The sequence below is a fragment of the Poecilia mexicana genome, unplaced genomic scaffold, assembly GCF_051168715.1.
Source record: "Poecilia mexicana isolate PSO_F unplaced genomic scaffold, ASM5116871v1 scaffold_15, whole genome shotgun sequence".
NCBI lineage: Eukaryota > Metazoa > Chordata > Actinopteri > Cyprinodontiformes > Poeciliidae > Poecilia > Poecilia mexicana.
In genome coordinates this window covers 27,679,607-27,700,262 of record NW_028263384.1, presented here as the reverse complement: position 1 = coordinate 27,700,262, position 20,656 = coordinate 27,679,607, and the positions used below count along the sequence as shown (strand labels likewise).

Here is a 20,656-nt window from a genome sequence, read left to right as displayed (position 1 = left end):
GGTCAGTCGGGTTGACTGACCCGTCCTAAGGCAGATTAAAAGATCGGACTAAGGCTGTCTAAGCCCTACGTATTTTCTCCTCCTGAGGATTCTCGGTTTCATCTGTTGCTTCATCTTCAGATGTTTAACGAGTAACACGGGTTTTTGTGTTTCCTGTTCTGGTTTTTCACACACAGATGCTTGAAATCCTTTCAATTAGGTGTTTTTGCCTAATTGAAATTCAAACAGCAAAGTTTAGTAATAAAGTGCAGTCTAATGATTGATTAAAAGTTTAAATTAGGTAAAAAATACATTATTTACAGTTGAAACTAACTATTTTCATACACCTGATTAAAAAGACAGACATGTTTTTTTCTCACCATCTGAAGTTAAATCAGACTAAATTTTTCTTATTTTAGGTTAAGAGTTACCAAAATTATTTCTATTTGCTACATACCAGAAAAGTTGGTGAGAAAATTATTTTAGACATTTTTTTGTTTATTGTGTTTTAAGCATTTAATTTGAGCAGGAAAGTAATTCACCTTAAAGTGGATCAATTATGGAAAATTCACACTTTGCATGTTTTTGTACTTCTGTTTGTGTTTCTACTGCTTCTGAAAACAGCAAAGCGCTTTAAAAAATCCACCCAACTGTTTTTTGGCAGTAAGTTAGTTTTTTTTGTGTGTCTGGAAAATGAGCTGTTTCAAAGACCTACTTAATGTAGTGTCACAAATCAGTAGACATGGTCAGTTACCCAGCAACCCCAGCAGAGTTCTGCCCGTTGCCTAGCAACCCGAGCTGAGCTCGAACACATTTGGTCAGCTGGTTTTACCGCTGTACGCTCTGTACAACGGCTGCTGGAAAAGACACGTGTTTTGTTGTTGACTTGCCATCCAGAAACCACTTGCTGCATTCTTGTTGCTTGTGCAGGAGGCTCCACTTCTGCTTTTCAAAGATGTACAGTTGTATAATTGCGCATCTGTTTGCAGTCATTTTCATGTCGGAGTGTAAACGTTGAGTTGGATGGCGTGGGCAGCACGTGATTAATTGGATTTAACAGCGGATGGGCAGAACTGACCAGACTAAGATCTCAATATCTAAGAATGAATGTGTCCAAAAAATGTAATGAACAAGTTTTGTATGAACTGTAGACCTATCCTAACCTGCAGTAGTGGTTCATTCTTATTGCTTTAGTCTCCAAAGTGTGATTCTTGAAAGTCAGAAGAGCTGAGAAAGCTGGAGTTTTACTGTGGGAAACGAGCCGTGCAGTCCGTATCCGGGCTGTTTGTGCCTCTGGACGGTGCCACCCCTCCCCGTGCCCTCCATGCCACCCCTGACTAAGCCGGGCCTGGCTGCTGCGCCGGTGGTGGTGATACCACAGCCTTAATGACAGGGAGCCGGAGCGCTGCGTCCGCCTCGCCCTGCCGCCTCACCTGCAGCACGCTCTCCAGTTTACACACTGCCACAGAAACGGCCCGGCGCGTCTCTGTGTGTGTATAGTTAGAACGCCGTCGGTAACACTATTACTAACTGGATGGTTTTACTGACAGTGGCCATTATGCGGATGTCTCAGCGTCCTTTTTCCAGCACACTTGTCACGCTACTGACATGCCACTCTCACAGCTCGATGTGCTAAGGCCACAGAGGAGTTTTTTATTGTTAACATCACATATTTGTTGTAAAACGTTGGATTTGTGACCGACGGTTGGAGTGTGGCGACAGAATTTCTGGACATTTCAGTTTGGGAGCACCTGTTCGTCGTAAGCTGACCCACATCCACATCAAGTGCGTCCGCTCTGTTTTATGAGGTTTTATTCTGGTCTCTGGGTTACATACATGCAATTACCCTTTTAGTTCTGGTTAGACACCTCTAAAGTACAGTCAGGGTAAACAGAAAACACTTATCAGGGCTCGGCTCTCATCAGTCGCTCAGCGTGGCGGTCGCTCTCTGGTCGCTGCGGAGGAATTTGGACCGCTGCTCTTTCAGGAGCGTTTCCACCGCAGCGCTCCGGCCGGGCTGAGCAGAGAAACCCTGAGTCAGATGGATCAGCAGCGGAGAGGCAGGAGGTTCGGGTTCAGAAGGATGCTGAAAGCTGCAGCATGTCGCAATAAACAATAAATCAGTTAATTAAATTAGGATGTCTTTTTTTTTTTTCCTTTTTTCTGCATTAATCTTCTCATCCCTTGTTGTTCCTGTAGGAAACACAACAAACTCCACTTGGTAGAAATAATTTATAAACTAGAATTTAAATATGTCTTTATTCACCTTCTTATCACCAATAATTTATTGAATTATTTTCATTGTCATTATTATTACCTGATTGTTGTTTTTGAATTGCTGCACATACAGATGATGTCATTCAGATCACCATAATGTTTTACACACACACACACACACACACACACACACACACACACACACACACACACACACACACACACACACACACACACACTTTATCATGCGATTGATTGATTGATTAAGTGATTGGCTAACAGGAAGCTGTGAAACCAGGAGCCCAGCAGCTGCTGCTCCTCTCATCCCGGTTCTCTCTCCTCCAGGTGGAAGGAGTCGGTTTGTACTTCCGCCAGCAGCTCCTGCAGTCCCGCCATCGAGGCGCCTTTGAACTGGCCTACGTGGGCTTCGTACGGCTCACCGACATGCTCTGCAGGTGTGTGTGTGTGTGTTTGTGTGTGTGTGTGTTTATACTCAGGCCAACAGAGGCTGAAAGGTAGCACTGCTGAGCAGCTGTGGGCAGTAATTAGTGAGTGGATGAGTGCTTAACCAGAACTTAAATCCTACTTCTTTCCCCTGATGACTCGACTCTGGCAGGCTCCATGTATCTATATATGTAAATATATATGCACAAGTTATTACAGCATTCCAAAAACGCCACATTTCTGGTGGTTTCACATTCATTCATAAGCCTGCTGATGCTGTCTAATGGTTGCCATGGAGGTTGCCATGGAGACTTGCTGGGTATCCTAGGACTTTTCCTTTTACCTCTAATGTCCCCATCCTGATTGTGTGTAAATATTCACACACTTTATACTTTTCCAAATGTTGTTCTGACCAGGATAAGCAACTAGTTCCACTGGCAGATTATTTAATTTACAACACGAGAAATTTTTTTTGAGTGAAATAATCATCAATATTAAGGAATTATTTACTTAAAACAAGCTATTCTGTTTATTGCTGAAAATTTACTACATTTATTTCAAATGAGATATTTGCACTGTAAACTAGGCTAAAAATAACGGATAAGATTTTGTGTTTTTGCAGTGTATTTATGAATATTTAACACTTTGGATGGAGCAGATTGTCAGGAAATAATCAATTTCAACTTAGGAATCAAGTATATTCTATCCTGTCCTATTCTGTTCTGTACTCTGATTAACTGAACCATGTCAGATTCGGATTTTATAAAACCGATTCTTTTTTTTCCTTAATGTCGGGTTTTTCCCCAACTAAATAAAAGGACTGAAATTAAAGGTTGGGTTTGTCTGAAATGTCTGAGTGTGAGATTATGCTGCTGCAATAAAACCTGGGTTTATTACGGGGCGGTGTACCAACAAGCCTGGCGGACGCTGCAGGAGTAATTCCTGTATTAGCATGAGGGACGGTCAGCGTTCCTGTTTTCCTGTGGAAGCGCTCCGAGCCGGCGCTGCTGCAGGTGACGGGCCGCTTCGCCGTTCGCTTTGAACCAGCCAGTGCTCAGCAAAGCGTCCTCCTGTTTTGTTGTTCTGCGGAAACCCTGCCTCCTTCTCTGTGTTTTATAAGGAGGGCGACATTCTGGTGGTTGTGAAGGATGCTGGGAGTGTGTTTGCTCTGCTCTGTGTGGATGGTATGCAGACCGTGTGCTGCGTTACAGGGTGTTGATTGCGGGGTGCCTGACCGCAGGCCTTTGATGCTCTGCCTTTGCTGCGTTCCTCTGTGTTTTCACTCCCTCTCTGCTGCGTCTCTGTCCTTCCCTCTTTTTCTGTCCTTACTCACTTTCTCCTTTTTCCTTTTTTTTTTGCACTTTCATCTGCAGCAGATTTCCAAATTGTTACGCTCGAAACGCCTCCAAATAAAACGTTTTACAGAGATGCCACTTTTGTTCCTCGTGTTGATTTGGACAGTATGGCTGGACAATATACCGTATTTTCTGGAGTATAAGGCACACTTTAATTTGATCAGAAAACGTCAGTAAAACCGCCCTTTTAGTGAATTGATAAGGACTAATTCTGGTTGTGATTACTGACCTTGTGTGATTCATGGTCAAATTTAGTTACATTAAATTACAGCCACTGCAGCCAGGAGCGTCGTGCAGTAAATACGTACTGTTCTTTGCTTTTGTAACCCTTCTGCGTTCATCTCAGGTCCAGTAGGTTGGCTTCACGACAGACACATTCAGGTTCGTTGTATTTATTTTAAGAAAAGAGGAAATCAAGTTGTTGGTTAACATCAGTCCAGCAGCTTCTACCCCTTTACAATAAATAACCCAAAACAATCTAAAAAGCAATAGCTCCCAATGAGCAGTTGGCAGCAGTTAACAGTAGTTAAATTAAACTTAAATGTACAACATTAATAATAACAATTAAAAACACATAAGAAAAACGTAGCAAAATTACTCGTGAAACACTGTGTATGATTGAATTTGTCTAAAATATATGTTAAAATTTAATAATTCTGAAGAAAATACAGAGCTGATTCTAATCAGTCTGTTACCGACGGCAACAGAAAAAAGGAGGCGGAGCTGTCGGTTACGGGTTGCTATGGTAACCACCAACTGCCAAGGAGCTTAAAACACCAATAAATGTCTGGAGAAACAACTTGACTAAACAAAATAAATTACAAATAATAAAGAAACTTTGACAAACTTCTCATCTGTAATATTGTTGAAATAAAACCCTGTTACACTTTGACTTCCTTATTTCGCCTTACAGTCCGGTGCGTTTTATATATAAAAAACGATTACAATAAAAAATAAAAATGAAAATAGACGATTCATTGACAGTGCGCCTTGTAATTTAGTACGGAAAATATGCCAAGCATTTAATGTTGGTCGATAATCGATATCAATAATTATTAAATAGTTAAACAAATATCATTTTAATTTATTAAATTAAATAAAGGGAAATTAAATTGTGACATAATTTAGTTATGTTCTGTTTTGTGTTTGTCATGAATGTTTCCACTTCAATGTTTATCTCCTTGTTTTTGTTTATTTGATTTTTGTTGCTGTTATTTGTTCTCTTATTTATTTTGTAGATCAATACCTCTTTTTGTTTGTATGTTTTTTATATGCACTATTTAGTGAAAAAAAGTTACAAATATTTTTAAGAAATATTAAATAAAAAAACTAATAAATGTATAGGTAAAAATAAAGTACAAATATGATAAATTGATAATAAAGGAGGTATCAATTTAAATGCATACCTCTTTGTTTACTTTTTGTTTTCTTATGTTGTTTTTTGTATGTTTTATTTTGTTTTTGTTGCTATTATTCTTTTATCCAGTTATTTATTTTGTAGATTAATACCTCTTTTTGTTACTCTATAATGTTTGTTTGATATATACCAATTAGTGAATAAAAATACAAAAAACAAACAAACAAATGTATAGGTGAAGATAATGGACTCTTTGCACCTCAGCTTCCGCGTTTGGGGAAAAGCGGCTCGATTGTTTCCGATCTGTTGAAAATGGCCTTTTACTTTAGGTGCTTGCAGGGCTTGGCCAAGGTTTGTACATCGATCCGAAGCCCCAACAAGTCAGCTGGAGAGAGGTTTTAGATGTTCGCCTCATTATACATTTAGTGATACGAAGGTGAGTTTGTGTTACTTTGTGGCTAACATTAACGTTAGCTTATGCTAGTAGGCAATATTCTCGGACATTGTTCTTGTAAAAATGTGCTATTTAAGTATCTAAACATTCTAACGGACAATGTTTTTACCTAATTTTCAAGTATATTATGTGTGTTTATTGTCGTTAGTGTCACAGACTAACGGGGAGGTTACGGTTCGGGCTTTTTACTTCCGAAGCACAACGAAGCTCAACAAGCCTCCTAGCTTAACAGTAGCACAGCTCTGGTGTCAGATATCTGGTTCAGCTGTTCAGGTTCAAAGTTGCTGCTTTTAGAAAAATATGACCGTGTTGCTTCATGTCTCTGTGTTATTTCATTTTATTAACTTAGCGTGTTTCTTGTGAAGAGCTCCAATAGGACGGTTTTTACAGCAGTATGTACAGGCGGATCAGTTGCTCGGCTTCTGGCTCTGGTCTGCTCTCTCGTTCCCATAAACTCTTTCAGGCTGAATATAGAAGTGATTCCATGGAAATAACTCAGGGAGGCTCCTTTATTTACCATCCGTATCCCCGGTAGTTTTAGGCTGATCCGGAGTGAAGTGAAGGCTGCAAACTTTGTGTGGTGCAGCGTTAGCTTTAACTGGTAGTGGCAAATATTTACAAGCCACCATCTTCTTAATTCAGGATCGCTTGGAAATTAATGAAAACTTAAAAGCTCATTATATTAGGAAGACAACAATGTTAATAGTATTGCGTTTTTTGCATCTGAAATACGACTTAGTCGTTTCTACCAGTCATGGTAACTCAAAGCGGAAACAAGTGAGCCGCATTAGCTCCTGGAGATGTGACGTCAACGCCATAGGTGCAAAGAGCCCATATACAAATATATGATTAATTGATAATAAATAGCTAAAATAATAAAAACTAAAAACTATCTGAAATGCTGCCATCTGCTGTTGTGACCCTTCCTTTCTTGTCCTCAGTTTTCCCTACATGTTTATTTTTTTAGAAGTAAATGAATGAGTTCTGGATCATTTTCCTGATGTTTCTGCGTTTTAAGGAGCAGCAGTCGGAACTTGCAGCAGCTTCCAACCCGCTGGCTCTCCGAGGTTCTGGAAGAGGTCAAATCCAGCGACCCAACATCGAAGCTGTGTGCCACGCGGCGAAGCGCCGGAATACCGTTCTATATCCAGGTAGACGTTACGAAACGCTTAGAGAGAGTCCGAAGGGTGCTTGAGATCCTTGGAAGTTACGCTGATGATTTTAAAGAAGTTTCTGCTTCAGAAATAAACCCATCGAGAGCGCAGCGAGACTCGGAACCAGCAGGTGAACAGAACCTTCCTGTTGTTGTAACGGAGGTCGTTCTTCCTGGCAAAGGAGTTTAGTTTGCATTTTTTAGGTAACGATAACAAGAAAGTACAGCCATCTTTTCATTTTAGCATTTTGCATATATGTACATGATAAAAATAATCTGAAGTTCTAAATTTAATTAAATATTTTTGAATATGAAAAGCGTTTTCTTCTATTAGAAAGATTTCTGGAGGTTTCCTTGTTGGACTTATTAAACATTAAACCAGTTAGATTAAAGTTGGCTAAAAAAAACTAACTTAAAGACACAAATATTACAAAACATTTGAAAAATAAGTCAACTTTTTATTATGATACATCTCTACCATGAGGAATTTGTTGACATTTTCAAGAAGCTCCATTTTATTTCTATTTTTAGGTTTTACGATGAATAAAAACTTGAAACGTTTGCATTTTCTTTCATGAAATGTTGATATTTCAGTATATATGTTAAAGAGCTACTTAGTTTCCAATAAAGCGGAAATGATTAATCAGATTAATTGTCACGAATCGATTAATTGTCAACTAATTTTGTAATTGATTAATTGTTATATGGAGCATGCAGACTCAAAAAAAGGCCACAGTCAGAGCAATAATTAATATTTATAATATTGAATAAAAATGCTTAAATTTGCAGAATCTGATGATTTTTTTTATCCAGTTATTTATCAGAATAATCAATAGACCATTCTGATAACTAAAATAATTGCTAGGGTGTACATAGTTTTTAATACATTCTCGTGTATTGATATTTATTTTTGTTTGAGGTATAAAGATATATTTAAAAAACAAATTTATGTTATCTGATAGGGATGCAACTAACTATTAATTTAATAACCGATTATTCTATTAATTATTTGGACGATAAATCGATTAATTGGACAAAAAAATGTCACATTCTACAGATTTTTCATTTAACCACTTAAGCTTTTTTATTGCAATGTTACAAATACATTAAAATATGCAAATAAACAAATAATTCTATTTCTTTCTTTAAATAAAATAAACATTTTATTGGCTAAAATGCAATAACATATCATTACTTTAGTGATTTTGAGCTGACTAATATAAAAAAATGAGTTTTGGGTGAAATATCTACAATTAAAGGTTTTTATCTTAAATGCAAAATGTATTTTTTTTAACAGTTTGGGCTTAATTACTGCTCTGAATGTGTTTTTGTTTAGCATTTGTTCTCTTTCTTTGGTAGCATACTCCAATTAATCGATTAATCGTGATTAATCGATTAATCGTGATTAATCGTTGATCATGTTGACTGGAGTCATCTGTTACGTTTCTGTTCACTTCAGTTTAGGTTTAAATCATTGACTGCAGATTAAATCTTTGTTTTCTCACATAGCCTTTATACACCAACTGGGCTGAAACTCAGTGACCTCTGGTTGACCTCTATGAGTGTATTATCTCTGACTCAGAGTATAATTCAGCCACAGCTTGACCTTTAACCTTCCTCTGATCACTAATATTGAAACTACACACAACAGCCTCCATGTTTTGTCAGAGTTTTTCTGTCTTGTGGTTTCTGGAGACTGTGACATCACTGTCTCTGATTCTGTTACGTTTTAGAGCCAGGATGACATAAAACCACAGGTTTAGTCTCTATTTTTTATTTTTAGAAGTTTTTTTTATGATCTTTAGTTTCTGATAAGATGACGGAGAGAGAAGTGAGGGGGAAATCGATGGCTTGGCAAAGCTTTGGCTGCATTCCTTTACGCTGAGAGGGAGAGTTGGATCCGGGAAGGGCGGCCGGCGTCATGCTGGTCCAGACGGGTTCACAGGAACCAGGAGAACCGGGCCGCACCGCTGACTCCTCCTGCTCCTTACATCCTTCACTGCTCGGCTTAATTTTTGACAGTTTTCCTCACTGTAAAAAGTATTTTTGGTTTGGTTTCTACTGGAAATGAGAAAAACAAACTAATTTAGAAAAAATTATTTTACTGCAAAATATAGAAGCCTGATTTAATAAATAATTTATTAAGATTCATGGAAAACATACCAGTAAATATACCAAAATATACCAGTTCTACTGGCAGATTCCTTCCTTCTTTCCTTCCTTCCTTTCTTTCTTTCTTTCTTTCTTTCTTTCTTTCTTTCTTTCTTTCTTTCTTTCTTTCTTTCTTTCTTTCTTTCTTTCTTTCTTTCTTTCTTTCTTTCTTTCTTTCTTTCTTTCTTTCTTTCTTTCTTTCTTTCTTTATCTCTCTCTCTCTCTCTCTCTCCCTCCCTCCATCTCTTTCTTCCTGCCTTCCTGCTGTAATTATCTGCCAGTGGATCTAGTATTTTTTCATCATCACTAATTAATCATTGACTTTAATAAGCTTCTATTTCTTGCTGTTTTCTTTCATTCCAGCTGCACTGAGGTGTTTCCTCTGGAATCATTTTCTTGTTAACTTGTTTCAGTATTTATCCGGCCCGGCCCTGCCAGCTCCCGTCTCTGAGATAACTCTGCTCCCATCAGAATGAAGTAATCCAGCCAGAGTATCGCTGCCTGGATTACTGCCTCGCTGCCTCTTCATGTTAACGAAGCGCAGCTGGAGTTGCGATCAGAGCCATAAAACAAACAGCCTTGTTCTGCGTTACTGAGGATTCTCAGTCATCGAGGTCATTCCTACTGTCACCGGCTGGACAGAAAACGACTCTCGCTGCTTTGCTTCTCGCGCCAATGATTCATGATTTCACAACTTTTTCACATTTAACTCAGCTGAAAAACAGACACTGTCAAGGAGGAAACGCAAAACAGAAGAGAAACAAGCAGTTTTAACCCGTTTGGAGAAAAAGGTGCTTCTTTGAACAGGTTACCATAACTCTGTGGCCTATACAAAACACATTAATTACATTTTTTCATAAAATCATTCTTAGATAATGAGATTTTAGTGTGTTTTAAGACATCTTGTTACTTAAAATCCAAATAATCTGTTGCTAGCCACATGAAAATGGCTGCAAACAGATGCACAACTATACAACTGTACATCTTTGAAAAGCAAAAGTGGAGCCTCCTGCACAACCAACAAGAATCCAGCAAATGGTTTCTGTATTTTATGTTAACAACAAAACTCTTGTACTTTCCAGCAGCCATTGTACAGTGCACAAAACCAGCAAAAGTAAACAAGCAATCGAACAGAAACATCTGACACATTGATTCTAGGAATGGATGATGAAAACTTATCATTATATACGCGTTTCGTATCAGTTGATATCAATAATTATTGATTAGAGGTTTGTTTAAATGTCTGAAATGCTGCCAAACTGGAGGTGTGGCCTTTCCTGTTTATACACAGTTTTCTCTGATTTCTGTTATTTTTTATTTTTAAGCAGTTAAGAGAAAACTGAAACTGCTGCCTGCTACTCAACAGGTTGTTTCTAGGTAACCATAGTTGAGGGACTTAATAGTGCTTGTCACCAAGCAAGTTGTTGCTAGGTAACCAAATATTGTGAGCGTTAGTTGATTCCTCCGACCTAGCTTACCTGGCTCTGAAAGATTGAGTGGCTAAAGTTTTCCCTCTGCCTACATCTCCCAGAATGCTATGCAGTTCTGGATTGGTGTTCAGAGAATAGTCAATATATTGAATATTTGCAGATGTGTTATCTATTGATATTGATCATGTGATCCATTGTAAATTCTCTTCAGACTGGAAAACGTCAGTCTCTGCTTCAGGTCAGTCACGTTTTAATTTTGCGGTTTTTGAACGACTCCTCGGTTTCCTTCGCGTTCCCCTGCAGGCGCTGCTCTCCTCGGAGCCGAAGGCGTCCAGCTGCAGCCTGCTGAAGGCGACCATGAAGCAGCTCATCGCTCTGGCCTCGCCGGCGGCTGACAGGAGCACCGACGCCTCCACCGTGCCTCAGGTTGGACCCTCTCACTCACAGATTCAAACTTTTCTGATGTGGTTTCCAAACATGCGTTCCCCTCACCACAGGTGCATGCCCTGAACATCCTCAGAGCTCTGTACAGAGACACTCGTCTGGGGGAAAACATCATTCCCTTCGTCTCAGAGGGGATGCAAGCTGCTGTGCTGGGATTCACCTCTCCTGTGTGGGCGGTAAGGCTAAATCTGAAGCTTTTACTTCATAAAAAGCAACATTAAGGTCTTATTACTGACCAGACTGCTGCATCCTAAATGCACAAAGGAGCGTTAGAGGAGATCCTTCTCCCCAGCACCTCTCAGCAAATGTTTACATTTTTCACATTTATTTTTATTTATTGATGCCCTCATTAAACAAACAAAGTAGAAAATAGTAAAGCTAATAATCTCAACAGTACGGATAGTTTTGGGAGATCTTAAAAATCATTCGGTTTCATTTATAGTTAAAATGATAAATGAAAATTCTCATCATGGCAAGAAATTTATCCTGATGAATGATACGATACATGCAGTTTTTTTTTATTGTTAATCTTATTTTTAACATTTTCTGTTTTTGTGTGAACCTTTATACGAGATGTTGCTGTTACACATAAATTTCACTGAAGGCTGAACATCTTAGAAAAACATAGTGTCTTCAGTCAGAGGCTTCTTCAAATACATTGTAATACAGACTGCTACAGGAGGTCATTCCATCACTATCTGCACTAACTCTGAATAATTTTTAATTTATATGAGTTATAGCAACATTTAATTTCCCTTTGTGATCAACAAACTACTTTTTAATTGAATTATTTCTATTTCTAAGTTCAGTGAAGTTCAAGAATGTTTCTTTTAAAAATATTCCTAATTCCACCTGTTTGTTTTCCAGGTGAGGAACTCCTCCACGCTCCTCTTCAGCACTCTGATCACGAGGATCTTTGGCGTGAAGAGAGGGAAAGACGAACACTCAAAGAAGAACAGGTCTGCTGCTTCTCCCTCTCCCTTTTGTTACTCCTCTGAGTTTCAGGTTTGAAGCGTTCTGCAGACGTCCAATGGGAAAATAGCGAAAGAATCATTTCCAGAACTTTACATGCATGAATGTAAAAAAAAGTGATAAATCTGTTCAACTTAAAAAAAAAAAAAAATTCAAAGTTAAGTTGCAGAATAAGCATCGCCACCGAGCGGCGCTGTTGTAACGCCGCCCTGGCTGAAGGTTGGCCTTTGCACAGATTCAGATTTCAGGTTTGCTGCAGGAATGACGAAGCAGAAAACGTTTCTGTCAAAACAACCTGAGGAGTATCACTCTTTAAATAGTCACATAAATATCATCCAGTCTGCATGAGATGATAAATATGTCACTTTTATTCCACATTTTTCAGTAATTGGACTGTCTCCTAAACTGAGTGTGTTCAAAGTGGGGTCTGCGGGCCATTTGTGGCGCCTGGACTGATGTTTGTGCGGCCCCCCAAGCTGCAAATAATTTTGTTATTTATTCAAGGATAAATCAGGAAAAAAATAAGGCTTTTAAACCAAAATCTACTTAAAAAACTGTTGCATGCAACCCAAAGTGATCATCTTGTCCTAGCTTCCTGGTTTCCTGTCGTTGTCATGGTAACTAGGACCACATATACTCATCGACTTGCACTCTAAAGCAATGCCTGGTTTTCCCAAATCTGCTTTTATTTCCTGTATTAAAACTTGGCTGAGTGCAGCAAGTGCTTTCAGATGAAGAGTGACCTAGATCCTGTTTCTACTGCTGAGAACAGACAAAATGTTTTTCCAGGCTTCTTTAATCGAGCCCAAAATAATAAACAAACTGGGCCACAATTCATTTAACAAGGAAAACGTTCAAAAACTTTTGAAGTTTTAGATCTACAATCTCATTAGTACAAAAGAAAAGTCTGATTATTTATTTATTTAAACTAGTTAATGCTTATTTTATTGTTGAGTTGGTAAAAAAATAAAGATTTTTGGTGATTTTGCTTTTTTTTAAAAATTTTTTTGACCAGTGAAAACTTTTGAGCTGACAATTTCGGCCAGAAAGTTTGGAAATCATAAAATATGTGGGTGGATCTCAGTGCTTTTTCTTTTTTTCTTTTAAATATGAGCGTACACTAATGTTAAGACTTGCTGTCAAAAACACGAGGTGACACAGTTAGCCGTGGCTACGATGTTTACATCACGGTCTATAAGTATCGCACGCTCAAAATGAGTTTCCATGTGTAAACAGTCGTCTTGTTTATGAGTTAAACCCTCGTTGTTTTGGTTGAATCCGTATTGGCTCCGCTTTGGAGAATTGTTTGAAAGATTGCGGATTGCTTTTTAAGGTTTTCGGAAGAGTCCAGCCTCACAGCACCTTGTCAAACAACAGCTCAAGTGTTTGGAGAAAGCGAATCGAAATAGACGGCAGGCTTCAAGTGTTTTTCCCACAAGCATTTAGATATTTTATAATTGTCATGAAGGGCAGGGTGGTTGAGAAGCTAAGCTGCAGCAACATGATTCAGCTGAGGCTGATTTTATCTTCTCCTTTTTGTTTTCCACTCTGAAAAAATCGACTAAAAATGATTGAAGTTGTGATAGAGCTTTATTTATTAAAAAACAAACATAAAAAACATTTGATTTAATTCAAAACTGACAAGCTGCTCATTAAAATCAGCAAAAAATATATATATACTCATTGGTGTGTTTTAAACTTCTGTTAGTTCAAGTTTAAATCTGCATTAAAAACAACAAAACATGGAGATTTTATTGTAGTAAAACCTAAAATTGTTGCTAAAGTAATAAAAACTCAAAGTTTCTTCTGCTCCCACTGTCTCTTTAAATATTACAATGAGTTGAAATCACAGCCGCTACTTACGACTTCATTTATTTTATTTTATTATACAAGTATTTTTGAATTAAATACAATTTTTCACAGTTTATAAGCACTGACAGGTCTATGAACAATAGTGTCATTAAGTCCTGCTTAAAATAAGATCTAAAAAGTCTTGTGCAAATATTAAAGATTAGAAAAGCAGGTTGACAATGTTAGTGGTGCTGTTATTTAAGGCGGGGTGTAAAAAGCCCGTTTGCAGAACGATGGGGACAATCAATCTGTTGTAGGTTAGCATTGTTCCCAGACAGACGATCAGAGTAAGACATTGGGCATTTCTCTCAGTAAACTCTGACGGTGGAAAACACGTTTGGGTCTTTTCCGTTTTATAGAACCTGTTAAAAACCAGCTGTAACTCCAGTTTTGGTCCAGCAAATAACTTGGGTTAACAATGTGGTGTGTGCTGTTTAATGTGACGGTAAAATGCTAAAGTTTGGTGCTACAGCTGGTATTATAGCTCTTCAGCCTCTTCATATAACATAACAGTATTACCCTTGTTATACCAAAATTAGCTAATCATCACTAAGCTTTAGTTTAATAAGAATGACTGATCTAGCATTTAACATTAGCTTGATTAGTATATTAGCTTTATCACATTTAGCATGCTAACTGGTGGTAAAACTGATTGTGTTAGCTTTCTGTTTAACATTTAGCTAAATGCTTTGTCACACTTAACATGCTATTGCCAAAATAAAGGCTGAGAGAAGCTGGCTTAGTTGACATTTCCGATCTATCATGTAATTTTGATTTAGAAACATTAGCTTTGTACAATATTAAGGTGAGTTTTTATTAAAACTTCTCTATAGACTTTAACATATTGCTTTGTCACTGTTAGCATGCTAGATATTGGTAAAATGAAGTCTCTCAGAGAGGTTAGCTTGGATTATATTTTTGATCTGACATTTTTTTTATATTAATATATGCTCTTTTTATTGGCCTTGTACAATAGTAAAGTAGGTTTTATTAAACTTCTTTTTAACTGTTAGCATTTTGCTGCGTCACAGTTAGCATGCTAGCTATCGGTAAAATGATGCTTCATAGTTAGCTTGGCAGATATGTTAGATTGTTTCTATTTAATAATGGACTGTATTAGCCTTGTACAATTGTAAAGCAGCTTTTATTAAGTTTCTATATAACCTTTGGCAGGTTCTTTGTCACAATTAGCATGCTAGCTGTTGGTAGAATGAAGCCTTGCAGAGAAGTTAGCATGGTTTAAATGTTGATATATCTACTACCTCATTTCTATTTAGTAACAGAGATTGGGTTTTTTGCAACATCAGAAATGGGGTTTATTAATTTTTGTGTAGCTTTTAGCTCATTACTTTGGTTTGCCAAGAGGTAGTAAAATGCTGCCTCACAGGAGAGTTAGCTTGGCTGATATTCTTAAATCTATTTTCTTGTTGTTTTTTGTTAACATAGACCATGCATTTATACTTGAAAAACATTGGTAGGTGTTGATTGATCAAATTAAATGTTAATTTCCAGTCCCAGGTTTGCAGTTTGACCGACAGTCAGTGAAGTTTTGTATGATTGGGACTCTGAAGTGATTTTGAAGTTGTTGGGTAATCCAGGCCAAACTTTCCCAGGGCTTTCTGCTCCAGAGTCTCTGTCTGGTTCCTTATGTAGTATTTTTACTGGCTCAAGGCCTCTGAATGCTGTTACCCCAGCTGAGTTTGCTCCTGTTTATCTTCTACATGTGGTTTTAGTCTTCTGTCCAACACCTTGTTCAGCTTTCTGATATGTAATGCTCCTCTTATTATAGCATGAGGTTATTTTTATGTGCTTGTGAGAGAATTTGTTTCGTAATAAATGAAAAATACTATTATGGAAATTATCTCTTGAAGTCGTAGTGATTTGGTTTATTTCTCTTTTAGTAGTGTAATTGTCAAATTTATCTTCTTCATATCAGAGAATTGCAGTTGTTTTGCAACTTATTCTGATAATTGCATCTTTGGAAGTTTGTCTTTTCCTCAGTCTGTTGTGCATCTGGTCCCTGTTATTACCGTGACTTTGTGGTTGTGATCTCTGGCAGCAGAAAACGTATTGTGACAGCTTGTCCACTCTAATATTTGGCTCTCTGTGTGTGCAGCGTTCTCCTGGTTCACTGGAGCTGGAGAATAAACACATTTCCTGCTCACACAAACACAATTATGTGTATTTGAGTGTTTGGAAAGCCTGGATTTGATGTTGTCTGTGGGAATGCCAGATGTGTATTTTCTGAAATAACTTGTATCCAGTTATATTGTTTGCTTGGGGATCGTCGTCCAACTAAAGCGCAGACCGATGGCTCGCTACGCTCCGTGACCACGGATGGATGTCGATGAGATATCGTGGTGGAGATAAATGCAACTGTAAACAAAGCTGACAGAGCTAAGATTGCTCACTGCATTCCAGCCAAGGCCCCCGCCGGCTTTATCTCAACGCTGCCTCAACTCCTCACTTTGCACTCCACATGTACATATAAAAATGTCCAGATTAATGCCGCAGAGGGGCTTTTGAGCGTTGCCGTAAATGTTTCTTTGCCAAGCTCCTCTGGAAGGTTACTCCCTTTTCAGCAGAGGAGAGAGTACGGATTTCATGGATTACAGATGCATTTGCAGGAATTTGACAGACTCCCCATCGAGAAAAATACACATCTAAAATGCTTTTAATACAGCCTGACCACCCACAGAATGATTAAAGATCACAGTCACAAACTAATCCTGAAACAAATGCTGAAACTACAAACTAAATGTTAATATTAAACTTTTAAGGGTGACCTGTTACGCTTCCTTGAACAGACTAGGATAGATTCATGGACTAGCCAAAACATTACATTTCATTTATGGCACAAAATCAATATTAGATAATGAGATTTTAATCTGACCAGTTCCCGCCTCTACTTTTTCACTCACACGCGAAAATGGCTGCAATAATACAACCGTACATTTTTGAAAACCAGAAGTGGAGCCTCCTGCACAACCAACAAGAATGCAGCAAGTGGTAAGTCAACAGCAAAACACTTATTTTTTCCAGCGCAGGAAGTGGTAAAACTAGTTAACCAAATGTGCTAGAGTTCCACTTGGGTTGCTAGGTGACGGGCAGAATTCCACTTGGGTTGCTAGGTGACGGGCAGAATTCCACTTGGGTTGCTAGGTGACGGGCAGAATTCCACTTGGGTTGCTAGGTGACGGGTGGAATTCTGCTTGGGTTGCTAGGTGATGGGTGGAATTTCGCTGGGGTTGCTAGGTAACGGGCTGTCTTCCCTGGGGTTGCTAGATGAATAGCAGTTCCTGCTGATTTGTGAAGTTACTTTTGGAAGGTTTTTGAAATGACTGCTTGTCCAGACACAAAAGAACATCAACTTGTTGCCAAAATTCAGCTGAATGTTCTTCTTAGAAGCAGCGGAGATCCAAGAAAACTTGTTAGTTTTTCTTTTTATACCCCTTTCAGCAGTGAAATGATTATACAACAAAAACTGTTTTTTTTCCTATTCAGTGCATGTATTTTAATTTATTATGATTTTTTGCTTGTTCAGAGGTTTTCAAAAATACACAAATGTTGGTACTGCTGGAAAAAAAAACACCTCATCTTTTCCCAAAAACATTTTATGAAAGTTGGTGTGTTTCCATTAGTTGAATTTATTTTTGTCCTTTCCATTATGGTTTATGGAAATGCAGCGAACGGTGCCAAAAAGCCCAAACTTTGTCCTACTGATGGCTTTGATCTCAACGTTTCCACAACAAACTTCAAATATCTGCAGCTGAGTGTCGTATGAGAACAGTTCAAATAAATAATTTAAGTTATGTAACAACCTTTTCTATGATGAGTGGATGTAAACGCCTCACTAACCTCCAGTTTAACCCTTTTCTCTCTCCGTCTAATGTCCTCTGACGCTGCCTGTGACCTTTGACCTCCAGGAACGCAGACTTGTCAGGCAAACGGACTGTCATTAGGAGAGCATCCACACTCAAACGAATGTTTCTCATGCAGGTTCTGCATTCAGATGCCATACATTGATCACCATTTGTCTCTGAAGTGTTGCCTCCATGTTGGAGGAGGCCGTTGGACAGATTTCGTTCTGCTGAATGTGCTTTAGCTGGTTTTCCCCGTCGTTCTGAGAGAGCAGCAGTGTCTCCTCAGTCTTGTGATCAAGAGTTGGGCAGAGCAAACCTCTTCCCTCCTGATGGGACTTGATTTAGACAGACAGAGTCAAATAAAAACTTTATTGGCCCTCAGGCTGAATGGTGGTTGAAGACCGCCAGAGTTAAATATAAAGTTTGTAATTTTATTGACAGTCACATATGTGTTTGAGCGAATGCATAGGCCCAAACATGTGACTGTTGGTGCTGCTCACACAAGAACGGGAGGGTTTATTTCTGGCTTTGAGAGGATAAACAAAGATGAAGGCTGGATTTGTTTAGCTTGACAGGATTTGGAGCAAAAGCTATCGGCTCGTCATAACATCAGACCATAGAATATGTTCTGAAACCTTTATCGCTGCCTTTTATTTTTATGTTGTTTTTTTGGCTGTCTTGTGTAGGATGTTTTGCTGTTTTGGTCTAATGTTCCAGTTATCACTTTTACACGCTATGTGGAAACAAAAGGCAGGTTTCCTCCTCAGGAGCATTTTCCAGGAACTCATTAAAAGCAAAATGGCAGTGTAGGCATAGTGTCTTTGTGTGGGTAATATTTTTTTAGTGGTACTGTTAGGGTCAGTGTGGTTTGTTATGCTGTTTTGTCTGTTTTCATTATAAAAGCGATCCATTCAACCAACCCGTACCTCACTCTTCTTTCTTCCTTGTAGGTTTATAGGACAACGGTAAAGTTAGGGTGGAGCTACTGCGTCATGGTAGTAGAAACCAGACCCTGGTTCCACACTTTGCTTCATTAAACGGTTCTGGTGACTCAGCTGTATGAGAAACGATTGCTTCCTGGAAGTTTTCAATTTTGCCCAATTGCTAACGTCTGCCGCTAACATATGTAACGCGAAAGTTCAAAACTGCAAAACTTACCGTAAATTTCCTGTGCTGTAATCATCCGTCCTCCTCTGTGAAGAAAGAAGTGCTAATCCGAACAAGACGTCTGTTAATGTTAAGTATTTGGAAGAACGGCCAACACAGAGTGAACGGCTTTGTTCACTTCCTCCGCTGCCATTGCTAAAACTACAGTCAGAATACAATCCAAAAATAGGGCAGAAAATTTACAGAATTGTTCACAGATTCTCCTTCTGTTCACTTGAATTGTCCTGTCGGAGACAAATCAAGTCAATGGGAGAAAGGCCAAAATGGCTGCGAAGTGAGATGAGAATCATGTGAAGAATCAATGCCAAGCCGTGTTTCTATCAACGTACTTTTACGTACTTTTTAGATTGGAAAATATCGATGGAAACTTGGGCTGGACGATATGGCTGAAAACCTATCACAATATAAGCATTTCATATCAGTCAGATTCAATAATTATTGATTAGTTTTTTGTTTCGAATGTCTTAAATACTGCCAAACTGGTGGCCTTACTGTTCCTGTTTTATCCACGGTTTTCGCTCCACAACTTTTTATACTTTTAAGCGGTTATGAGGCGAAACCATAAACTGCTGCTGCGCAAGTTACTCAACAGGTTGTTGCTAGGCAACCAAAGAGTGAGTGAGTTAGTTGACAGCACCAAGTTAAGTTAAATTATTAAATATTCCATCAGATGTATTATCTTTTGACATTGATCATGTGCCTATCACAATATATGTTATTGATTTATTGTCCAGCTCTAATGGAAACTTCAAAATTCGAAGTTTTTACGCTTGAGGTGGTTCTTGGCTTGTCCGAAGAAGAATTAAGGCGCTAAACAGGAGATGGAAACACATTTGCCAAACAAGTTTTGCTGTAGCCAACATTTACCTCACATTAATGGATTCACTGATGATTGGAATTACACTTAATTAGCTTTTTCCCTCTTTTTGCAACATTTTAACAGTTTGCTCAAAGTTGTGTGAAAGCAACTTTAAGCAAAGGGATTGCTGTCTCATTGATTGGGAGACAGAAAGACGTCACTGCTTGCGACAAACACAAGACAATGTTTGTCATCACACTAGTTTGGCAGAAGAATCACAAATTGGTTTCTTAAACATGACGATGAGGTAAATTAACTCATTTATTCTTAAGTCCAGATCCTCATCCAAGAGAGCAACATTGGACGTAGCAGCACTAGAAATGTGGGTCATGAATGATTGCGTGACGTTGTTAAGTCCTTCAGGGATGCTTCAGACACCTTGTTGAATCTGTGGTGTAAAGCATTAATGAGGCTCTGAGGGTAAATGGTAAACAATGTGCACATTATGCTGTAAATAGTTGGTGAGTGTGTGATTTTAAAGCCGGAGAAAACGGCCTCGAGTGTCTTATCTGCTAGTAAAAACACAACAGTCTGAATGCGGCGTGCTTGTTGTGTTTGGACTGCAGACTGTAACTAAATGTTACTCAGAGACGTTTGTGTCTGTTGGAGAGACGGTCGACATGTGATTGAATGAAACGATGATAACACTCATAGTAGTACACAATGAAATAATGGTACTAAATTGTCAGGTTATTATATCCTTATTATTAGGGATTGCTGACTCTTTGCTGCTCTTCCTTGATCACAATGTCCACAACATTGTGTCTCATTCTTGCAAAAACTGTCATGAACATGTTTTCTATCACCATCCAAACCTGTTCAAGGAAGTGTAATAGGTCACCTTTAAGTCATGTTTGATATATGTAGCATTTTTATAACAACTGAAGTCAATATAGATACTTTAATTTACTGTAAAATGACTCTGTGTGGATGTAAAATGCATAATACTGTCCCTTTAAA

At 38.4% G+C, this 20,656-nt stretch overlaps 1 protein-coding gene across 1 annotated transcript in view; it reads left to right on the top strand.

The window, feature by feature from the left end:
• The window catches only part of thada (THADA armadillo repeat containing), a 108,107-nt gene that overhangs the window by 21,233 nt on the left and 66,218 nt on the right, over window positions 1-20,656 (top strand). The window contains exons 22-26 of the mRNA XM_088013162.1: window positions 2,542-2,651; window positions 6,825-6,957; window positions 10,844-10,966; window positions 11,038-11,160; window positions 11,852-11,943. Coding sequence (XP_087869288.1) covers window positions 2,542-2,651; window positions 6,825-6,957; window positions 10,844-10,966; window positions 11,038-11,160; window positions 11,852-11,943 — 581 coding nt within the window. The remainder of the gene's footprint in view (window positions 1-2,541; window positions 2,652-6,824; window positions 6,958-10,843; window positions 10,967-11,037; window positions 11,161-11,851; window positions 11,944-20,656) is intronic.